General features: G+C 31.3%; 1 protein-coding gene across 1 annotated transcript; it reads left to right on the top strand.

The window, feature by feature from the left end:
• Positions 1-340: 340 nt before the first annotated feature.
• LOC106785574 (E3 ubiquitin-protein ligase RING1-like) lies at positions 341-17752 on the top strand. The gene is made up of 8 exons (XM_014746182.1): positions 341-529; positions 2217-2413; positions 6167-6268; positions 9189-9215; positions 9455-9700; positions 11855-12106; positions 15637-15789; positions 17428-17752. The coding sequence occupies exons 2-8, from the start codon at positions 2318-2320 to the stop codon at positions 17491-17493; spliced, it is 942 nt and encodes a 313-aa protein (XP_014601668.1). The 5' UTR covers positions 341-529; positions 2217-2317; the 3' UTR covers positions 17494-17752.
• Positions 17753-18182: the final 430 nt, after the last annotated feature.

Genomic DNA, 18182 nt, shown 5'->3' with positions numbered 1-18182 from the left:
CTTTTTTCAACCATAAGCAAACAATTATTGATCAAATAATATTGATGACATGGGTAAGATCATAGGTTGATTTTACATACGTGAATAGGTTTACTTTTTTTCATAGGTGGATCTTTCATTGAAATGAGGGTCCTTCGACGATCAAGTGGATCGTTTATCGATGTGTTCTTGGGATCCCTTCTTTAGGATCACCATTGAAGTAGCGGAGAGAAAGAGTTAAAAGAGAAAGAGAAAGAGACAGCAAGTTACAGAGTTAAGTGTAGCGTGGAGGTGGTGCCAGGCTCCTCCTTCTAATAAAAGCCGCTCACTAAGCGCCAGTAAACAGACAGTCAGAGAAAAGTCGACGAGAACGGGGCTGTCGGGAGAGCTCCTTTAGGGATATTCAATCAATTCCTTATATAGTTTTTTTCTTTTACAATATTCGAGAAAGTTTTTTTTTTTCAATTAGATATATATATAATATATTTTTGTTTCTGTTCCACAACGTGACACCGCATTCGTAAACGAATTTAAATAATTATATATTTAGGTATACAAATAATAAAATGTTAATTGAAATTTGATATAATATATATATATATATATATATATAAATACTGTGTTTGTGGTGAATTCTGAACGTGGCTTTTATCGAAATTATTATTTTTGTCGTTTAAATAATTGTTTCTTTTTCAATACCTGTGCTGAAACTTTTCCCCCACCTGTTTACCACCACCCACCACCACTACCACCACCACTACTACTACTAACTTCCCTCCCCTTCTTTACTTACACCACAAAGTGTACGAAAATTAGGAAAATTCGTAGATCGCGCGAGTGTGAATTCCTGTGTGAGATGACATTTCAATATAATTACTTTCTTTTCTTTTGTTCGTTGTTTTAAAAGAAACGGAAGGGTAAAAAAAAACAAAGAAAAATCTTCGTTGAATTTTTGTCACGAGTTTAATCGAAACGCACGTGTCAGGTGACAGAAATAAACGATTGGGGAAAAATGGAAATGATTGGAAAGTTATTCGGAAGAAAATATTTTACATAGGGAAGTGAAATCTCTTTAGTGAAAGATCGTAAAGGAAATCGATCAGAAAGGAAAATCGTGATTAAACGTATGCGATTTCGTACGATAATTTCACTCTCGTGTTTGATATAGAAAACTATATAATATAATAATAATAATAATAATAATAATGAACAAATTATTTGTTTCTTACGTTATAACTTCGTATTTTGAAGTTTTGATAGATACGATATGTTGTTGTTGTTGGATTATTAAAATGTCCATCAAATCAAATGACCTCGAGACTGAATAAAATAACGCAATACCTCGTCATCCTCGAGTAGAAAACGTGTGCATTGAATTCGTGCATTGAATCTAATGTGACAGCGATCGTCAAAGTCATTTTTATTTCCTAAACGTCATTCTACTTTATTACTGACCATTCGTTATTAACGAGTATCGAATTTTCATTCTACTTTATATAATTGGAATAATAATAAATTACTACATCATGTTGATAATATTAATCTTTGTTTTACCGGTTATACTTCAGTAATGAATCGTTAAAAAAGAAGCTTTCCAATTTACTTTGCCACGTAAAATTTTAATAATAATAATAATAAAAATTAAACACGTTCGAATAATGAAAAAGATAATTTACGAAAAAACCGAATTTAGGAATTTTACTTTGTTTTCTATTTGTTTAAATGAACACGTTGTTTCTACGTTGTCGTTGAAAATTCTCTTGCGATGAAGATGGGAACGGAATTATCGGACTTTCATTCGGTCGAAAGTGATAGTCTTTAGCTGAACACTATGCTCGAGAAAAGAGAGCCTTTCCTCGGGTTCTCCACCTCCTCCTCCTCCTCCTCCTCCTCCCCCTTCTACCATCACCGTTACCATCATCGTTACCACTACCACCTTTCTTCCTATCGATCTTCCGAGCTACTTCACCTGTATCTTACTTTACATTCCTTTCAATTCGTTTCCGGTCTTCACTAATGGGTTCTAAGCATGATATCGTTATTATAACATGTTCAACATGCATGACCTTCGAATAAGAAGACGAAGAAAAATCTAAACTTCTTTATAATCATCATCATTATCATCATTATCATCAGCACGATTAGCATCATCATTAATAATTAACACAACGTCACAAGAAATATTATTTCTTTTATTTGTCCCAAAAATACGAAAGTTTATTCTCTGTCGTTTGCAGACAAATCTTGTGACGATAATTAAGAAAAAGATAAAAAGCAAAAAAAGGAAGAAGAAGAAGAAAAAAGAAGGAAGAAAAGAAGAAATAAAGAAAGAAGAAAAATGAGGTGTACAACGGTGACTCTGGTGGCTACGATCAGCGTTTTCGCATTGGTCAACTCGTATCCTGTGCCTCAAGAAAGAGGGTTTCGATCAGAGGTAAGTGAATGGAACACAAATTCGAACATTCTTTTTTCTCCCCTCTCTCTTTTCTTTAACTCTGTTTCTTTATCTTTCTCTTTCTCTTGTATGTATATACATATATATATATATAATAATAATAATAATAATAATTAAATAATGTTAGAGGCGAGCTTTCTAAACATTATTCCAACTAATACGGTGTAAGAATGCAATTGGAAGCAATGCGAATAATGAATTATACAAAAGAAAAAATAAAGAAGAAGAAAATAAAATAAAATAAGAAAATATAAACTACGCGATTGGATTCGTTAAATCGAATATCATTTTAAATCAGTAAGATATAACTTCGCGGTTTGAGACCGTTCTATATACCCTGTGTACGATAAATTATCGTTAATTATGAAACAATTTATTATAAGAAAAAGTCAATGAAAATGAATAGCAACGTTATTAGACGTAGTTAATTCTCTTTTATAAATAACTAAATAAAATGCAATTATTTCACGAACATTGCCAAATTACGTAATTTATAAGAGGTATTATGACAACTTTCACTGTGTCACTGGGTCATTTTATCTTTTATGGAAAACTGGTCCGCCTTTTATCTCTCGATACGTTCAAGCTTGGAGAAAGTTGAATTTCTACGATACATTTATACTCATGTCTGTATATATACATATATAAGCATAATATAGTGAACATATGTGAGTCACAGGAGTATTCTTTCACGTTCCCACAACTGTAAATTTGAAATAATTGATATTTCCTTGTAAATGATTAATCATCCAAATTTTTCTATATACTCGTAAACATATTTTTAAATTATTAAAATTTCATTGCAGAAGAGAATATTTTATTATTTAAACGATGACAATTTAGATTAACAAGATTATTTGCAATTACGTAAGATACAATAAAAATACAAAGTAATATTTTGGTATTACAAAAAAGTATTTGATTGTTTTAAATCAACAGTTATACGAATACTTCTGTTACTCTTGTTCATAAATTAATTGTATATATGTATGTAAGAAAAATATTACAAATGGTCTTGATTGTCTCTTAGGTATTGTCATAAATCGATTGCAACGATCGAGTTATTAATTGTATATTTTTTTTTTACTTACACAAACGCGATTACTTTCGCCTCCTGTCGTCCGGTGAAAATAAAGATCTTTCTAAAGAGAAAGAAAGAGAAAGATCTCTCTTCTTTCTTTCTCGGAAGAAGGAAAGAAAAGAAAACAAAAATTTAGTTTGACGAAAATAAAAAAAAGAAGCAAAAAAAAGAACATAGAAATGGACGTAGACGTTCTCGTTGATATTTGACTAGAAATTATGAAAATCTCGTTGGCATGTAAACGTCAACGGTTTGACTTTATCTATCTACAGCAACTTGTTGAAAGTTTTACTTCCCCACGTGACGAAACGAAGTCAGTCACGTAGAAAATACAAGTTGCCCGTTAAAAAATTATCGAGTTAAAAAGCCGAAATAATCGCGAGGTTGTTGCGAGAGAAGAAAATCAACTGCTGGCCCCGTTCAAATTGAATGATCGATTAAAATCTTTGATAAAAATCCTAACACCTATAAATATATATACGAGATCTTCGTAAAAAGGTGCAATACATCGAACACTTTAAACGATCAGATATTTATTACATAGATCGATAATAATTGTTCTATCAAATTACTTCTGAAAAGTTGAAAATAATTATATCAATCTTCTTCGATGATACGATCAAACTGTAATATTGTTTTATACCTTTTTGCAAGAAATCTTTGTTTCAAATCTTTGAAGTATGAGATAATTTGGATAAATCATACTTTCAATATATTTAGAAAAATTCAATCTAACAAAATAATAATCCTCATATACTATATTGTAATAGATTAATTATAACAACTTAAAGGTATTGCACCGTTTTTGTTAAGACTCGTATATATGTGCACAATTCATTCAACAAATCGATTAATTCTATACAACAACAAAAAGTAGATGAGATGAATAAAATAGTTATATCATTTATTATTAAAAACGATTGTATCAATTTTTGCTACTTATTAGTGCTGATTACCAACAATAAAAAAAAAAAAGAGAAAAAAGTGTTAAGCAACGTTAGTAATTAATCAAGTATTAATCTCAAGGATTTCATCTTTTTCTACTCATAATTTGTATCTCTTAAAACCAGAATTGTAAAAAAAAAAGAAATAAAAATTAGCAAATAAAAGAGATGTAAAAATTTTTGAAAGAAGAATTTAATATGGATTTATAAATATCCTTAAAAATATATGAATAGGCAAAAATAAGCAAAGAAAGAGAGAGAGATAGAGAGAGAATATGCGGTCCAAAAAACGAAATCGCGGGCGTCCGAGGCCATCGTGGCTGACTTCTCCTCTCTCGTCTTTTTCAGTTCCGACACTTTCACTGGCCGCGAACGCTACAAACTCAGCGGACACTTTCTTCGAGCTCGATCGATGTCCAATGGAAAGTGCAGCCTTAACATACACGTAAACTCACGCATACACGTTAAAAGATCTATACGAGATTCTTACACGTGTGAGAATCACACACGTATAGATTTTATCAAAATTAATAAAAAAGTAATAATTTGTTTCCGTATTTCTTTCTTTTATCTTGTTTCAATGACGCGCATACATTTTTGTTTTTTATTTTAAAAAATATATAAGTATATATATTTATTACTTTATTCTCTCGAATATATAAGATTCATAATTATTTCGAAATAATTTATGAATCATTTTGAGAAATAAATCGTTACAAAATTTGTCATCGACGTGTTGAATTTTGATTCTATCATTTAATATCTTGTTGAAATATTTCAATGAACTGTGAGTCAACGTTTTAAGATATTATTAAACATTATTAATGATTTCAAATTAACATCATCTCTTAATAATAATTAATGAATTATTATCTCCATGATGTCAATGAAGTTTCATAGAATATATTTGAATACGTAAGTTGTAATTCAACTTGACGATAAATTAATTGAAAAATATCTCACAAGCTTGAATGGGAAAGATATCGACGATGTAATAAAATGTTAAGACTTACTATTCTTGTTAGAAATGGATTTGACGAAAATATGGAATGCTTAAAAGAACACGAACGAGGTTTGAGGGAAAGTTAAATGTGCTGTAGGTAGGTTGTGCAACGTCATCGCACAATGTCCACGCAGTAACACGTGTAACTCGATCTAGATTTTATCGAATATTTTATATTTCACGTTAGGAATATAACAACAAATTGAAAAAATACGAATAGATTTCAAATATATATTTATGATTGAATTAATTAAACTAATGGTACGTTGTTTCAAATTGTAGTCATTATCGAATACATTGTATGTTTAACCTTCATTATAAAATATTCTTGATCACACGTTTTAATTGATCAAGAATACTTGGAGAAGGAAAGAGAAAGAGAGAGAGAGAGAGAATATCGACGTTAGTAATCTCTAGCAAGTTTTTTCTTGAGCTTGTAAATGCATTATCGATTATACCTGTACATGTTTACTTCCATTTAAGCAAATAAATTGCTGACTCAAGTATTTAAACACTTCTATAATAGTAACATGAATGATTTAGCATTATTATATCGATGCTAGATGTTTCAAAAAAAAAAAAAAAATAAACAGAGAAAAGAGACGGGGATTCGATAATTGTTCGAGTTATAATTTGTCAGAAAAAAATATGTGCATAATATAAAAGAAATAGAAAAAAAAGGGGCCAAACGAAACTTTTTTCAGGCTCTCGAACGGTTGTTAATGATCGAAGGGGACAAGGAAGCTGCACTGAGGAATAAAAGGACGATTGGTATTCTTCGTCAACTGTTTCCAGATATTACCCAGGTGAGCTAATGCCTGGTATAAAAAACAAACAAAGAAAAAATAAAAGAAATCAAGAAAATCAAGCTGACGAGTCGAAAAGAAAAATAATCAATTATTTTAAATGATCGATCAAAGTAAACTACAACGTATAAGTTGTTTAGTTAGAATAGATTGAAATTGTAATCCTCGGTAAGATTGCAAGGTTTCGATCATCTTTCTTCTAAAAGATCCTTTCAAAATCTGAACGGATTTGAACGGTCACCTTTCAATTGGAATTCCTGCCGAGAAAGTAATTCTTTCGTTCGTTCGTTCCTTCGTTCGTTCCTCTTTTTATTAATCCACTCTAAACGCAATTTATTGCGGACTCGAAAAGTTATTACGAAAGAGGAGATCATCAATCGGACAAAATTTGTTCGATTATTTTATTTATCTTTCGTATACAAATATATTATATTCCTATTGGAAAAATCGTACCAATCCGATGATTTCCAGGTGTTTAGAACGCCATTTCATCGATCGAACGATAAACTATTAGTCATTACCCAATTTTGAAATGAATTTCTCTATGTTTTGTACACTCCGTTAGATATCTACTCGTAATGAAATAAGACGACGGGCATGACAATAACAATTTACCACGGTGTGTTTCCTTTTTTATATGCCGGCCGAGGCTTTTGCGACAGGAATCGATTTGGTAACGCGATTTCGTTGCAGAAGACCAGATCGTTAATGTCTACTTATGTATTCCGAGATCGTTCAATATTATTTCAAAATCCATCCTCGCATTGATCCTTTTTGGAAATCCATCCTTTAGAAGAGGAGTTAAAAAAAAAAAAAAAAGAATAAGAAAAGGATAGAGAAAAATAATTGTTCCTTCATCGGAATATAATTCTAATATCAATGAGAGAGAATGAACAGAAATCAATGAGAAGATTCCTTTTTTTTTTCTTTCCTTCCGGTTAAGTGATGTTGTTTTTTAGATGATCGATAATAAGGTGAACACTATAGTCGCGGAAATCTTCCGCGTCCTTGGCCCGATCGTGCTAAGAAACGTCCTTGGCAATAATAATAGTGGAAGTGGTGGAGGTGGCAGTACTGGAAGAGCAAACGACAATGGCTCAACCGTAATGATAGAATCACCTTTCGAAGACAACCTGGGGGACAAGGATAATGGTAATGGCGTTCGCGTTGATTCGATCAATTCAAACGGTTCCAGTGTTTCGATTTCTCAAACTACCTTTCCAACGCTGGAGGATAAAAATAACAAATCATCTAGCACTACTACTATTGCGACTACTATTACAACTACTACTCCTACTCCGAGTAGTCTCAATACAACTACTTCCAACACCATCGAATCAACGACAACCGAGAATGCAGCAACAACCGAAAATGCAACAACCGAAAATGCAACAACCGAAAATGCAACAACCGATCTCAATACTTCGGTGCTGTGATCGTTTAACACAAAGCTCGGTAAAATAATAGACGATTATTCCGATCGGAACAGGTGTTTTCTAGCTGTGTTATCTCAAACCTCGCTCTTCTTCTTCTTTTACTACTACTACTATTACTATTTTGTCTGCTGGTTATTATCTCGTAAAAAAAATGACCGCACGAAAAGGACTATTGCGGAAATTCTTCAATTTTCGATATTTTCTCATCACCCTGTCCGTCTGTATTTTCTTCATTTTCGTTTTAGTCTCTGTTTATCGTGCTAACTCATACTCCATATTTACGTTCCTTTTCATGGGACGATCAGGTGTTTGATCGATGAAAAATTCTTTGGACGATTTTTTACCGCGCTCGAAAGACAGCTGCGGTTTTCAAATATTCCCAATACCATTATGGGATATAACTTTATGGGATTGTTCGTTCGCTCTCTCTCTCTCTCTCTTTCTTTCTCTTTCTCTCTCTTTTTTTTTTTTGTAAAAAGTATCTGTGTTCTTGGGAAGATTTTACTGTTGCTAATAAAAAAAAAAAGGATGACGAATGTAAAATATGAATGAAGAGAAAAAAACCAAATGATCGATAAAACTTGATCGTGATCAAACAAAAAGTTTGATCAGCTTAATGATTAGTAACATATAATTGTGTATAATAATTCATAAGTATGCGAGGAACGTAACTCATCATCGATAGGAATAATGGAAAAAAAACAAATATCATTGAATTAATTTTGCCTTTATATAAGTTAACATTCCAACACTTGCACAAATGTTTGATTGATCGATTTATTAATATGATCATTTTATTTATACCATGCCACCCAATTTCAAGACATTATGCTTAAGCGTTAAATCGTCTGCTTTTTCGACTAATCGTTACTAAACTTTCTGTAGTCAAGAACTTTCTCGAGCATTTCACTTTTATTCGTTTGAGATAAGGAGAACTGAAATAGTCATTAAAAGTCAAAAAAAAACATGAGAAGCATCTTATGTTATAGCCAATCACTGAATAATTTAATATGACGAAATAAAATCAAATGTATTACGTAAAGTAACTTTAGAAGTGTAAAATCAGAAAGATGTCCTTGTCCTTGATGGTAATTAATTAATGAAATTCTAATAATATTTCTCGATTTATTTCGATACTTTTATAAACCAACAAAATTACTTATTTCAAGATTTATTTTTTTACGAAAATAATGACGACTAAAATATATTCATGACTTGCTCGACAACGATATTCTTTGACACTTGAAAGTTTTTTATGTTTACAGGATTATAATTCTGTTCCCCATTAAAGATATTTTTGTTCTTTTTTTTTTTTTTTTAATGAAAAAGTGATTCAAGGTAGACTACATATTAGCAATCATTTTTCTACCGTTGTTTTTGCATATGTGTATGCTTTGAGATTGCACTTGTATAAAAAAAAAAAAAAAAAAAAAGATACGCATTTGAAAGACGTGGAATATTTATGTGAAATTGTTTGCTTCTAGGACGTGAATCCTGAGGCGGAGAATCGGGTTAACGAGGTTGGGTCNGTTTACAGGATTATAATTCTGTTCCCCATTAAAGATATTTTTGTTCTTTTTTTTTTTTTTTTAATGAAAAAGTGATTCAAGGTAGACTACATATTTCCAATCATTTTTTTATCTTACCTTGCGCAAATGAATAAGATTTGAAATTGTACTTGTAAAAAAAAAAAAAAAATGATACGCATTTGAAAGACGTGGAATATTTATGTGAAATTGTTTGCTTCTAGGACGTGAATCCTGAGGCGGAGAATCGGGTTAACGAGGTTGGGTCTGAGTCACAGAACAATGAGGTACGCGTGCAATTTGCTGACGAACAATCGGCGAACGAGGCGGTGCCAAATTTAACACCTTTGGAAGACGTCGAAAGCAGTGACGATGAGAACAGAAATAAAAGGTTTTTGAACTTTGGATTTGGGGGGAGTTCGGGTGGCAGCGGAGCAGGCTCAGGCAACTTCCTTTTTGATATAATCAGGGTAAGTTAGTGTCTCTATTGTTACAAAATATGTTTCTCTATCTATCCTAACGATCAAACATTGAAAAATCTATATTTTCATACCATTTTCACATCTATTATCCTATACGGAACAAAAAAACATATTTTATACACATCATTTTATATTCCTTGTTGTCTGATACAGTTAATCGGTTTGGCAAAACAATTATCTAAATAATGTATCTTTTTTTTTATAATAAACCAAATCGGTTAACTCGATTGAAACAAAAAGAAAGAAACTATGATTGATACTTAATTATTCATGATTAAATACAAAAAATTATCTCGATTATTTTAATAATATTAATATTGTATACGTTGTGTCTGTAATAACATAAAAATTATATACACATTTATGTATTATAAGAATACATATTTTATAAATGCAATGTAATCAATCGATTTAACTTCCGAATGCAAATGTGTGTATATTAAAAGAAATTTCGTTTCGTATAGGCTTGGTAAAAAAACAAAAAAAAAAACAAAAAATATATATATGTTGTGTTAATAAATAAGATAATTATATTTAAAAATAAGACGAAGAGCGTTTCGCATCAGGATTTTCTTCGAAGCATATATATCGTTTTGTTGGCTAGTTGAAATATAATATAGTAAGAGAGTGGAGCGTTTTATACGGAAAACGACAAGGGCGTTTAATGCTGAGACGGTAGTGAAAGTATCATCGAATTGCTAGGCCGTGTCTAGCTCCTATTCCAAGGTTCCTGACCTAGGAACGGCCTTAGCTCACTCGAAGATCGCCGTGCACGGAATTTCACAATGCTGCGGTTAATGGAGCCGCTGAGATACGCGAGTCCTTTTCGTTCGATTAAATTTCACCAAATATATCCATCATTTAATTCTAATTTACCAAACAAAAAAAACCAATTCTCTCTCTGTTGCAGATCATAAATAATAATATATGTTAAGTAGGGAACGAGATCACCAATAAAACAAGTCGCGTATAATCGATCGATCTAATTTACAAGACGAAATGTGAATTAAAATTAAATAATGTCCATGGTTGGAAGTGAAACTATTCGTATTATCAAATGGAAAATGATCAATTTATTCGTATACAGTGAGTTTCCTATAAAATCGTGCACTGTTACGTTTATTTAATTTTTGATTGAAAATTATTGATATAACGTTTTTAGGATGAAGAAATTCTATATATATCTGTTAATATATACTTGAAATATTCAATAATTTTTATCTGATATTTTGTATTAGATGAAAATTTTCAACTCAAATTTATCGCTGATCAGGAACCTTAAAAAGAAATATATTTTAGTTTAAACAATCTTAAATATAAGCAAAGTACATTAGAATATTAAAATAATGGTTAATTAATCGTTAATTAATCGAAAAAAGTATATATTGCAATTTAGAAGCACTGAGTATATAGTCGGAGCACTGTCTTCCTCGAAATTCACCTTAAGACTGGCACGTTGTTCTCAATCAAAGTTCTTTTATTAAATTTTGTTTATATGACTTGTTTTCGTTTTTATTGCCTAAGGCTTCGTATGTATAACGGGTATAACATTCGTAATCTAAATAAAATTCAAGATTATACTTTTTTTTTCTATTTTAACGTCCTATTTATATGTAATACAACATTAATATAAAACAACTGTACATTAATTAAAATAATTACATAAGTATAATCTTAAAAATCAAAGTTACAATGAATATCATTTTGATAACTTCCAAGTTTCACTTCTTTCAACAAGAAAATAAACTAAACATGACTTTAAATCGTCGAGTTGTACTTAAACACACTTGTTCTTGTAAATTAGAATAAAGATCGATTATAGAAATACTATTAGAAAATTGTCCACGCAGGGTGTACTCTTCCTTTAAGATTTTTTTTCAGCGATAACAAAAAAGGAATCATTCAAACGACAAACAAAACGAAGAGCAAAGTGGGCGATTAAAAAAAAAAGAAAAGCGTGAAGATATAACGATGTATGGGCGGGCAGGGGTGGTAAAAAAATATAATAAGGACGAAGATCAGGATTGGCTGGATTGGATTGATATATAATTTCAGGGAATGATAAAAAAAAGGCTGAAATATCAACGGGGAAAAGTAATAAAAAATGGATTGACGAATTTTCTCGTATCTGTTCTCGTGTAGCAAGCAGCCGACGGGGCGGCAAGAGCGGCGGGCACGGTTTACCGCGTGGTCGCCGGCACTCAGAGCTTAGGGCTCGGTCTTAGTGCTTCGCGAGACGTCGCTGCCGCCGCCCCAGCTGCTGCTTCTGCATCATCATCATCACCATCATCATCATCTTCTTCTTCTTCCTCTACCCCTGGCGCATCTTCCTCGACGGCCGATGCATCCTCGACAGCCGCCCCTCAGTCAGCAGCCGGCACTCAACCACCATCGGTACGAGACCATCATCTCTCTCAACATCCTTCCAACCATATTGCCTACGGCCATTTTTAATTTCACTAATCATTTACTCACTTACTCACTCACTCATGTGTTGCAATGAATAAAAAATCGATTACGGTTTTTATCATTATTTCTACATATTTTATGATATTTCTATACATACGTTTATTCGGTTTTTCATTTTTCTCACGCGGACAATAACAATTTGAGTTGTATATTAGTAATGAATGAATTTTATTATCTTTTTTCAATCGATTTTATATATCGATTTTTATACAAATGTTATTTATTTTGTTCAGTTTCTTGTTGTAACAGTAATCGATATATATTTGATACTTTTGATATAGATAGATTAATTTTTATATTACTGAAATGATGCAATAATGAAAAAATAATTTATAGTATCGATATGAAACACCGCGATGCAATATCGATTATATACAATTTCTTTTTTTTTTTTTTTTTTTTTTCAATTTTTTATGAGTATTTCAAAATCCGTAATCGATTTTATAAATGTTTTCAACCCCTGATTTACTTTCTCTCTCTCTCTCTCTATGTTTCTCTCTTTTAAAAACTTCTTTTTTTATCTTTTACTATTTTTCTTCTTTTTCTATCTCTTGTTTGTGTATGTGTTTAACGCTAATACCTTTTAATCTCTGCACACTATCATAGAAAACTCACTACTGTACGATAAATAATAACGGAACAAGTATTATTTCAAAATTTTCTTTTTAGAAAAATTATAGAATTTGGTATTATTTTTCTATCTAAAATTTAAACCGAATAAGATAAACGATCGTATACTTTTACGATATAGTTCGATAATTTTATAATATCATCTGTTAATTAGAAACAAAAAAAAAGAAAAAAAAATATTCGCCAATTACGCGTATTCCTTATTTGTAAAAGATAATTACTCGGTCGAATAATCAAAGAAATAATTAAACCGTCTTTTAACTTGGAGTTTAATAACAACGTCGATTTACTGGCAATATAAAATGAGATTATAAAAGAACCAACGATAGATCTTCCTGTCTGACTTTCGAACCGCAAAACGTGAACTACCAATACTATCGTATCTCGCGTGTATATATGTACATTGTATATGTATATATGCATTAAATACGCAGGCACGCATGCATATATATTAGCACACTTTGCTTGTGGATGGTTCGAGCGTTTTTAAGTTTTCGCACTTTCTATCGTCGACTTAACATCGCTCATATGGTCTATACATTATCGGTTATGATAACCTTTTCCCATGGCTAAACTCTATCGTCTTTTTTCCCTTTTCACCGTTTATCTTTATTTATCTCTATTATTTCTTTCTTTACCATCTTCATTTCTATCTTTCTTTGTTTTACGCATTCTACGTCATTTGTGTTACTCGTCCACGTGTGTATCTCTACATTCCTCTAATTCTACCCCCTTTATTTCTATTACAAACGAATTACGTATCAAGATAAGAAAATATTTTTTACTATACACAATTATTATTATCATCAATATAATATTATTAGCATTTTAAAATGTAATAGTATATTTTTTAAAAATCTTGACACGTGACTAGAAACGTTTGTGTCTTACGTTAATCTTTCGAATCTTTACAAATTTCTAACATTATTTATCTCTATCTTTCTCTTTTTCTTTCTTACTCTGTCTTTTTCTAGATATTTCTATTTCTTTGTTCCCTTACATAATGTCAAACTATACAGCGTTTGATATCCACGATATATTCACCTTCGTGCTTTCTTTCTCTATCGTTAAAATCGTACTACTCCTGGGTCCTTCATTTTTCGCTCGAATCCATTCCAAGAATTCATGACCCGTCCGTTCCACCCCGGCCACAACGGTCCCGACGCAATCACCGACAATCACCGACTAAAAAAGGCAAATTGTTTTTTTGCCCAAATCGACTGGCCAATGGACGTTAAACCTCGTCTCCTCGTATCATATACGTGGAGTTTTTATTCTTATATTTCTTTTTTTTTTTCCTTTATTATTTTCTTTTTATTTTATCTTCCAATGCAAATATAAATCGCGACTCACGTTAATTATATATAGACGATTATTAATTATCGATTAATTGTACTATTTATTTTCACAGTATTAGCCGATCTCGTTTTAATCTTGCACCTGTAATCCTAATTTTCTTCTTTAGCAGCGTAGTTGTTGTTGTTGTTGTTGTTGTAATTTATTCTTTTAATTATTTTTTTGTTTGTTTAACGTAGTCCTAGCACAAGCAACGAGCAAACGAGATAAGCCAAGATTGTTCTTGTAATATATTACTGGATTGATATCAAACGTTTCGATCTTTCTTTCAAAGATTAATCATGAAATTGGTTCAATCGTTTACTCATTGCGCTACCATCACGTAGCCAAGTAGTTTTATCGTAATATCCGTTGTAAATCCGTTGTAAATATCAGCTCATGACGTACGTTCTCTGAGTAATGATTTTCCCTTTTTTTTTTATTCATTTCATTATTTTTACACAAGTATCATTAATACGTAATATACTTTGATATAATTTTTGTAAAAATCCTTTCAAAATTTGACGAGAACTTACGTCATTGACAACTTTTCAACGGATATTTCATTCAGTACATATATCATAGTCATCGTAATTATCATCATCATCATCATCATCATCATCATCATCATATAGCCATTATTATGATCATTATAATTAATTTTCTTTGTATCTCACCCTGCGTCGATATTCACTTACACGCCTCGTAGATTTACCAACATCACGAAACCATTATTAGAGTTGTTGTTATCGTAGCACGTAAGAAATATTAATTAGCAATATCGAATGGATATTCATGAAGTGTGATTGAAATATAAAAATTAGTTATAAGCATCGTTTGAAATAGATAAAGAGCACAACGTAGTGTCGGGAGCGCTGGAGCTGGACGTGGAGCTGCAACACACTGTAATTATGTCCTAACAAAATAAAGCAAACAAAGTAATGTAACGTAAAGTAAAGTAACCGAGAAAAGAAAAAACGAAAGAAGATGATATCGAACGTGATTTTCTCTATCTTTCTCTATTGATCTATCTATCTGTCTATCATCTCTATCCATCTTATCTATCTATCTGTCTGTCTGTCTCTTTCCTTTTTTCTCTCTTTAAATATATTTTACTTGTTTCTTTTTGATTTATTTATTTCTTCATTTTTTTTCTTCTATTTTTTCCTCAATTTTATAATACTTTGTTTAAACGTATGAAAACTTTTTTTCTATTAAGGACCTCGTATCACTTTGAAACATATTGCGTTACGTGCACGTATACTAAATTTCATAATGCATGTTGCATTTTTTTTTATGTGGTTTAATGTTAGAAGCAACTTGTATTTATGTCAAAATTAAAACACATATGTTTCAATGTATATAAGGTTGATTCTCCTTCAAGATACGTTTCTATTTTTCTCTTAGATGTTTCTTACTCTGTTCACTATCAGCATGAATATTATTAATTCATTCATTTTATCATTATATTTAGTCAAATCTCCTTTCAGATGGTAGCAGGAAGCGGTAGTCAAAGTAATTCGTCAGGTGATGCTTCTGCTGGAAGGACGGACGGTACGCAAGAAGCTATACCTGGACCAATTACCAGGCTCTTTGTTATTGCCAATAGAGGAATTTCGAATCTTCTTCAAGATCTTATACTCGTAAGTAGAAAAAAGAAAAAAAAGAAAAAATATCAAATGAAATGAGAAAAATTTTTAATCGAATAATGAACCAAAAATTTATTTTTTACGAGACAAATTTCGACTATTTCCTCATATAATATATAATTGTTTCTTTTATACGTTCGCGAGAAGTAATTTCGAATAAACAAGAATTTAAAAAAGTTATCATAAAATAAGAAATTGATTTTATACGATTCGAATTATTTACGGACGAAGGAACATTCTAACGATTGTTATCGAATACAATCACCGAGCCGAGACACGTTCGATCGTACAAAAATTCGCGTCTCTTTCTGTCTGCCTATTCGTCTATCTCTCTCTCTCTCTCTCTCTCTCTTTTTTTTTCTTTAATCACGTTGACGCATACAAAGAAATTAGAAAGTAATCGAAGATCATTTACCTTTTCTCTCTCAATCAATCAAACTTATATATTAAATAAAACTATTTTAAGATCGATAAGTCGTGTAATTTGAATAAAAATGAATAAAAAATAAATAAGAAATAGGAGACCGATAGCAGAGCTATCAATTTAATATGGCCGTTCTATGATCAAACGTAATGTTTCATTATATACCAAATGGTTGCGTGATATTACAACCCAAGTAGCCAATACGTTTCTAAACGTTGAACTTTGAGCTTCTAATGAAACAAGTTTGTACACCTCCTTCGGGTAACAATCTTTGCAAGGACATTAGATTGGACGGAAAAAAGGAAGACAGAAAGATAAAAGATAAAAAAGAGAGAGGAGGACTTTAAACTTATGTAGTAATGTCGTAAAAGGGATCGTTTTATTCTAATTAGATGACTAATAATATTTTTTTTTTTTTATGATCGACGTATATATCATTGGACAAATCAGAAAGTTAAAAATCAAATCTTAACGTACAAAGTCGAAATGATTTATTTTTCACCAATGCGAATAGGAATGAACGAACGAACGAACGGCTACTACACTTCGTTCCAGATATATAAACCGGGCTATTACGCAAGCGACCCGTGTCAGGATCGATGGAAAGCAAAAATGTAAGCGCGACTTTCTCTATGAAATAGCTCCTCCGTTCGTTTGCCACCGTCTTGTACTTGTATTGACTTATGCAAGAAGTAAATTCACTACGACTTTTGGCACGCGAGATCGCTAGGGGCACTCGAAGAATTATTTATTAATATTGTCTCGTTTCTACGAATCGAGAAATCAACCAAAAAGAAAAATCAATTGTGACGAAAAAAAAATGTTGATTTGTCAAATGATATATATATATATATATACATTTTTCTTATCGAGTAAAGAAAAATAAAATCCCGAGAAATCAATCGACTCTCTCTTTCTATCTCTTTTTATCAACAAAACCCTTTCTAATAGTCGACATATGTTAATATCCTACGTAGAAAATTATAAACGTTCGATATTATCGTAGAAATGTTACCTTACAGATTATTTTATCATTCGAAATACATTGACAAAATTTCAGAATAATAATTCATAGGAAAAGGAGAAAAAGGAAAGAAACAAACAAACAAAAAAATCGTAAAAAAATAAATTGAAATTTTGGTAAATAAAAATTGAATGATACGTATATATCAATCTTTTTCTTTTTTTTTTTTTTTTTCATTTTTTAGCGCTTGGCTGCCACGAGCGAACGTATCGTCAACTTCAAGGCACGATTGATCACCTCGATTATCTAGGATCATGCAAGAAGTAGGATACAGATCTATAAGAAACATCGTGAGAGTCTTCGTGATAAAATTACGTAGCACTAATCGCGATTGAAGAAAGCCAACCCTGCCGGAGGACCACGGGGTACGACGTCGACAACATTATCGACATATATCCTTTTTCTCTATCTTTCTTTTACTGAATCTTTATTTTTTTATCTACGATCTTTTTAGATTTTCTATACGTCGAATGTTGTCCCCTTGTCCCTGAGATCCAAAAAAAAAAAAAGAAAGATAAAACAACGAATTCTCATCGATCATTGCTCAGAATGTGTCCATATTTTTTCTCTCTCTTTTCTTTTCTTTTCTTAATTATTAATTATTAATTTCTTTTATAATTTAATGTTCTCAACTCTCTCCCCTCTCTTTTTAATAGATTTTCGTCTACTTAATTATTTCTTAGATGATTAAAAAAAAAAGAAAAAAAAAAGAATAATAAATGGAGATCCCTACTTCGATTTAGAAGAAAAAAAAAACACAAAAAATTTCTTGAAAGAACGCATCTTATACTAAGATCATTCAAAAATAGAATCGTTTGAGAAGAATCTTACAAGATGCGCATCTTTCGACGATCGATGAGAGAGAAACACTGAGTTGCATTTATGTTATGTTGTTTTGCAAAGTTTTGTACATAGACCTGTGCCTCATACCCCATACCC

Source organism: Polistes canadensis, unplaced genomic scaffold (genome assembly GCF_001313835.1).
Source record: "Polistes canadensis isolate GaletaPanama2010 unplaced genomic scaffold, ASM131383v1 scaffold_52, whole genome shotgun sequence".
Taxonomy (NCBI): domain Eukaryota; kingdom Metazoa; phylum Arthropoda; class Insecta; order Hymenoptera; family Vespidae; genus Polistes; species Polistes canadensis.
This window is presented reverse-complemented; position numbering and strand designations above follow the sequence as displayed.